We start from the raw sequence: 7,110 nt of genomic DNA, 5'->3' as shown, positions 1-7,110 counted from the left end.
TTTCATTATCCTCCACACTGCCTGAAAAACGATCATTTTGATCCCCAAATCAGGCTATCCTATTGGCTACTGTCTCCCCTCTGTGCTCCAGACTAGTTCACACTTTCTCCCCCAAACAGTGGGGGGTTCGATTGTCTTCTAAATAGCCATTAATATCTGCTCAGTCAGTGAGCCCACATAATGTTGTTGTTGTAGGCAGGCAGAAACATTATAAAATAGTAATGTAGTATATATATATATAAAATAGTATTATAAAATGTAATGGTAACTGCAGATTCTGTATGTAAAATCTTTATAAAAAAGCGTATAAAACAGTGCGATCTGTAGCGTCACATTAAACTCTTCAGTGAAACATGGAGCCTATATGAACGCTGAAGCTACTGTCTAATTACGTGACTATCTCCATTGTCCAAAACACATGGATATCTCTTGACAAACCAATATAATGTTATATAATATTCACATTATTGTCTGAGCGTAAAGCTCTCATTCTATCAGCTGTCCACGCTGACAGAAGCGTCTCCTCTGTCCCTCTCTGTCCCTCTCCTCTCCATGTCAGCGTAACAAGTGAACACATCGCTATGTTCCACAAATGTGCTCATTCCTGCTCTACTCCTGCGCTAAATATCTGATCTACAAACATAAAACAATCGCTGGCTGACGAGCCCTCTGCTTGTAGATGGATCTGTTGGAGCAGCATTGGGTTGCCAAATTTTGCGAGAGAAATAAGCAGTCAGGTCTATGAAAATGTTACTGCATGCGTCGTTGTGCCCTAAGAAAACAGTGAGGCATGAAACCATTGCATTGTAAATGGGGTTTATAGCCGAGGCTAATTTGCAACCCAAGTCCCTGGTTAGACCTTTCTATATAAATATTTACCTAATAAAAAATCATTTACAAAAGGACATGCATGAATCTCTAATCTAAACAAATATGAAAAGATAGTGGAGTAAAAGTACAAGATAAAGCCTCTGAGCTGTAGTGGAGTAGAAAAGTATTACCAGTATAATGTAATTATATATGTAATAATAATAATAATAATAATAATAATAATAATAATAGAAAGACGTGAAAAACAAGCCCAAAGTCGCTTATAATAAGCAGACATGGCAACATAGACTCATTGCGCAGCAGCGAGTCTGCTGTCTACGGGCGCTCTGCGGGGGGTCTCGAGGTGTGAACTACTCTTCCATGGGGGAGAGAGGGGGAGAGCGGTCAATTTAGCCGAAATATAACGGCTGGGATGGTATATATGGTATATATTTCATATTTATAATACGTTTCAGGGAAAAAAAATTATTTGAAACAAATATTTAGGAAAAGTCATGAAAGGGGAACTTTCTCAGAGCTTCATGAGAAAAGATAATCCACTTTAAATTCTCAAAATCGGTCATATTGATGGCTTAGTCATGCAAGTGTTAAAGGCCCCCTCTCTGGGATGTTCCCTGAATTTTTTTCCAAGCAGCATGCTAAGCAAAATCAGGGAAGGTTAAGCAAAAACCCCCATAGGGATACAATAGCAATATAATAAGCAATACAAATTGTGTGATGTTAGCTTGAATCAGCAGACATAAAATCACAAGTATTTGAGCCTTGTCTAGGTCTTGTATTTTTTATGCTATGGTCATGTTCTACAGTAGTTTTCATAGTTCTATGTTCATGTCTTCCCCAGATGTAATCTGTGTAATCAGCCCTCAGTATATTAGTCAGTCCTTGTCAGGACTTTGTTTGGTGTTGCATCATGTGAGTTTGTTTGTAATGTCTGTTCCGTTCTCCTGAAATAAAACACCCAACCATGGGCTTTGAACACTACTTGCGTAACCGTCCTGCTTTTGGGTTCTCACCTCTCCAGTATGTGACAAATACTCCTAGAAACCAGAAACGGCAGACCTAGTTGTCACCCATTAACAATGATGCACGCACGCACACACACACACACACACACACACACACACACACACACACACACACACACACACACACACACACACACACAAACACGACAGTGTGAGTGGGTGGAGACTGTACAGGTGTATATATACAGGTGTAGGTGCAGATAGAAGACATTCCCTGACAACTCGTCAGAACATCAGCCATCATGGTTCACTTATCAGCTCCTGGTTTGGTGAGTAGACATCTTTCTCCAGCATCCATCCTGCTACTGTGGACCAGGTCTGGCTCTTATAATTGTATATATTTTTTCTATAGAATATACTTTTTTTCAGGCTTTTAAAATAATCTTTGGATATTTGTCTTCTTCTCTGAGACACATTCCTCGTTAACAAATATCTCATGATATTTCACAGGAATGTTTCAAAATATACTTAACTGGGCCAAAAGTGTATATATATATATATATATATATATATATATATATATATATATATCAGATATATTTTGGTTATTCAAAACATGCTTTCTACCATTTGCTCTATTGTAAAATATCCCTTGGAGGCATCTATTTATGAAATGTTCATTCCTGTCCATTTGTGAGCTGGTCGAAATAATCAGTCAATTTAGTCATGTTAAATCTTGAACTATCTGTAATATTACCCACACAAAATATTTGTGTGGTTAAAAGATTTCCAATCATTTTCTAGATCAACACGTTGTGAACTGCAAGATCAGCCATTATCGCATTAAGTATAACATTCGGGGCCAAAGTGGTGAACGTCTCTCTGTCTCTCTCTCTCCATCCCTCCTCCTCTACAGATCATGTCATCAGTGCTTCCGTTCCTGCTGGTAGCTCTATCTCTATCGTCTGTCTTGGCAATGCCAGAGCCAGCAACGTTCCCCCCTCAGGACATGTCCAACATGCCTGATTTCCTTGACATGAACGGAACTGTCCCCGAGGGCCCGGGAGACATGACAGATTCTTACTGTGAGATGGTGACGTCCCAGCTTCCCTGGTCCTGTGTCTGCTCTCGCTGTAAAGCCAGCCTCGGACCCAAGGGCGACAGAGGAGATAGAGGACTGCCAGGTAACGTTACAATACGGTCAGGTTGATGTGGTGGCTGCGCGTGTATGCAGTGGTGTAAAGTAACTAAGGACATTTACTCAAGTGCTGTACTTAAGTACAATTTTGAGTTAATTTTTTACTTTACTGGAGTATTTCCAATTTTCTGTACTTTTACTTCTACTCCACGATAATTTGTTGAAAACTTTAGTTACTTGTTACTTCGTAGATTTTAATTATTATTACGAAACATACATTAATCACTTCAGACAAATATATTATATATATACATTTCGGCATTCCAAAATAGCCGATCTACAAAACATAGTATTTCTACATTGCAGTATTGACACTTTAACTTAAGTAATTATCTGAGTACTTTTCCCACCACTGCGTGCATGTGTGCATTCAAGCACCTTTTCTACTGACTATTGAGAGACATTTTCGTTACGTAGTACCTTCGCTACCAGTTAGAAGTGGTTGTATTTCTGACTGTGTTATAGAGGGACATACTGTTGTAGAGGAAAAAGAAAAGGAGAGAGACTTTTTAGCTAGACTTTAATTTGAAACTAACCGCCAACAATCAGATTAGATTACTGTAGGTAGAATCTACCTAAATCACCTGTAACAATCATACATACTGTATATCAAATGACTCAGCGTGAGTGTGCAATTCTATTCAGCAGAGATAAATCTCTGTCACGTTGGCTATTGTTCTGATGTTTACATGACAACCCACATTCATTCATATTCATTACAGTTTGATCTTATCAGATATAACTCTGTCTCTCTCTCTCTCTCTCTCTCTCTCTCTCTCTCTCTCTCAGGTATGCCAGGCAGCCCAGGCAGACGGGGACTGACTGGGGTCAGAGGTCGTCCAGGTTTCTCAGGAAGAACAGGAATTAAAGGTACCCAACTCTTGGAAGCAGAAGAACAGTCTTGTGTGTTTCGTACTTAACCACTAGCATCCTTATTCTGGAGTGAACATTCAATGAAAATAACCGATCTACAATTGCGCGACACATTGTGAGCTTGTAGATTGGCTATTTGTATTTGCGAAGAGACTCCAAAAATGTGAGTACTTTTTCCACAACCGCGTGTGTGTGTGTGTGTGTGTGTGTGTGTGTGTGTGTGTGTGTGTGTGTGTGTGTGTGTGTGTGTGTGTGTGTGTGTGTGTGTGTGTGTGTGTGTGCAGGAGAGAAAGGAGACGAGGGCGTGAAAGGAGACACAGGTGAAGTTGGACGCATGGGAGCCAAAGGAGAGAGAGGATTCAAAGGTAAAAAAAATAATAATAAAAAGTTTTATATTATACAATAGTGTGTTGCCTTGCCACCTTGAATCATTGTATGATTTTATTATACTATATATTGTGTATTTTTCATCAATCATCAATCATCAATCAAACAAACAATCAATCAATCAATCAATCAATCAATCAATCAATCAATCAATCAATCAATCAATCAATCAATCAATAAATCAATCAATAAATCAATAAAGCTATCAATCAATCAATCAATCAATCAATCAATCAATCAATCAACTCTGTCCTCTAGGTGATAAGGGGGACCATGGTCCCAACGGCCCCCAAGGTGAGGTTGGCCCTCAGGGGGTTGATGGAATGTGCCCTGACAGATGCGAGACCATCCCAGGACCCCCAGGTCCCGGTGGTCTGCCCGGAGCCGCTGGTCCCAGAGGTCCGACTGGACTCAACGGCCCCATGGGCAGCCCTGGTCTCATGGGTGACAACGGTGAGGCGGGAGTCCCCGGTGTTCCTGGAGTAGCCGGTGTCAAGGGCGACCAGGGCCTAGAGGGCGAATGCAACTGTCAGGACGGGGACACGGGAAGCGCCGGGGAGAAAGGAGACCAAGGAGAGGTTGGAGCCCAGGGGACCCAGGGAGAACAAGGGCCACAAGGAATCCAGGGAGACCAGGGAGACCTGGGGCCGATGGGGATGATGGGCGTTCCTGGCCCCTGCATGCCCGCCATCCAGTCCTCGTTCTCCGCCGGCCTGTCCACCGTGTTCCCGGTGCCCGACTACCCGGTGGTGTTCACTAACGTCATCAACAACGCGCAGGGCCACTACAGCCCCCTCAACGGCATCTACACCGCCCCCGTGGCCGGAACCTACGTCTTCAGCTACCACCTGAGCGTCCGCGAGCGCATCCTCAAGGTGGGCCTCTTCCACAACTACTTCCCCCAGGTGAAGAGCACCGAGACCACCGACCACGGCACCGCCTCGCAGCAGGTGGTGCTCCACCTGAACCAGGGCGACGGCATTTGGATTCAGGTCAAGGACAGCCTGACCAACGGCATGTACACCAGCAACGAAGACAGCAGCACCTTTTCCGGGTTCTTGCTCCACCCGGACAGCTGTGACGTATCCATGATGGGGAGGGGCGGTCCGACAGAGGCGAGCGGGGCCTTCGAGTTCGTCAAGCCCGACGAGTCCAACTGGGACTCTGAGGAGCCTTAGACTGCCAGCGGAGCAGCACCCACACCGAACACGACCCCGAAGAAATTACCGTAACCGACCTATAGATACGATGAATAAATTATCTTAGTCAACCAGTAGATAATAGGCTTAGATAACGTTATTGCCCTGAACAAAATATCAACATACCAGTTGAGAATGGATCCATGATCGTTCTCTGAACAATAAAATGTCCGAATCCTTAATTCTGCGGGCAAAAGCTGCCCAACAAAGTGCCAACATCCCGTTATGTGTGTAGAATAGCTACTAACTTAAGAAAAAAACATCCGCCTTCAGTTCTGTAGTAGAAGTTGTTATTGCTCAGACTGAAGGAAGAGATTGTTTAAGTAAGTTATTGTGTGTTTTAATCCGGTAGGTAAATTATGCATTTGTTTTCAGTGTTTTTTCCATATTGGTTTCATCTCTTTATACTGCTCTCTCTTTCCTTTATGTCGTCCGTCACCTTTAAGTGAGGAGGTAGTACCATTTTCCCGTTAGACAGCAGACCCCCCCCCCCCCTGTTCTTGTACATATTTTGTTCCCCCTCTTTTTTATTTTCTTTGTTGTACATAGTGTTTTTTTTTTTTTTGCTGTTTATTTTGTAATGATATTTGAACTGTGGTGCCACTATATATGCCTATGAATTGAATACCAAGGCCCTCATTGGAAACAAGTCCGCAAGGACTTTTATGAACGGACCTGTTAGACAAAGTATTTTAAATGTAACTGTGCTGTTTTACATTTTTTGCCTAATAAAATATTCAATCAAAAAAAAAGAAAATCAAGTCAAATTTTCTATTCATCATTGTGAAAAGAAAAAAACCCTTTCTCTTCTTCCCTACTAATAGTGAGCCTTCTTGGCAGCATTCTAGGGCCGTTACTGTTCCTTCTATACATTAACGACATGAATGCTGCCTGTAACTGCAAACTGTTCCTGTTCGCTGATGACTCGGCACTCCTGATCTCGGGTGAGGACAAGTTGAGGAAGCTCTCAGCTCTGAACTCTCATAAATCCGTACCTGGCTTACCGATAACAAAATGTCACTACACCTTGGGAAAACTGAATCCATTCTCTTTGGGACCAAACATTCCCAAAATTAAGGTAAATGACTTCAAGGTCAAAGTCGATGATACAATCATCTCTAGCAAAGAAGAGATTACCTATTTGGGATGTATTCTTAACAAATACCTGACAGGTGAAAGCATGGCAACAAAGGTGGTCAAAAGAGTAAACCAGAGAACCAGATTTATGGGCAGAGTTAGCGAGCGCATCCTCAAGGTGGGCCTCTTCCACAACTACTTCCCCCAGGTGAAGAGCACCGAGACCACCGACCACGGCACCGCCTCGCAGCAGGTGGTGCTCCACCTGAACCAGGGCGACGGCATTTGGATTCAGGTCAAGGACAGCCTGACCAACGGCATGTACACCAGCAACGAAGACAGCAGCACCTTTTGCGGGTTCTTGCTCCACCCGGACAGCTGTGACGTATCCATGATGGGGAGGGGCGGTCCGACAGAGGCGAGCGGGGCCTTCGAGTTCGTCAAGCCCGACGAGTCCAACTGGGACTCTGAGGAGCCTTAGACTGCCAGCGGAGCAGCACCCACACCGAACACGACCCCGAAGAAATTACCGTAACCGACCTATAGATACGATGAATAAATGATCTTAGTCAACCAGTAG

At 43.3% G+C, this 7,110-nt stretch overlaps 1 protein-coding gene across 1 annotated transcript; it reads left to right on the top strand.

The window, feature by feature from the left end:
* Positions 1-2,772: 2,772 nt before the first annotated feature.
* LOC308085148 (uncharacterized protein) lies at positions 2,773-5,432 on the top strand (the record flags this gene model as incomplete). The annotated part of the gene is made up of 2 exons (XM_080428232.1): positions 2,773-2,980; positions 4,513-5,432. 2 exons carry the CDS (start codon positions 2,773-2,775, stop codon positions 5,430-5,432), a joined length of 1,128 nt encoding a protein of 375 aa, XP_080284358.1.
* Between the last annotated feature and the right edge of the window lie 1,678 nt (positions 5,433-7,110).

This window comes from Gymnoscopelus braueri, assembly GCF_963280865.1.
Source record: "Gymnoscopelus braueri genome assembly, chromosome: 5".
Taxonomy (NCBI): Eukaryota; Metazoa; Chordata; class Actinopteri; order Myctophiformes; family Myctophidae; genus Gymnoscopelus; species Gymnoscopelus braueri.
Note: the sequence above shows the minus strand (reverse complement) of the source record. Positions and strands in the feature narration are given on the sequence as shown.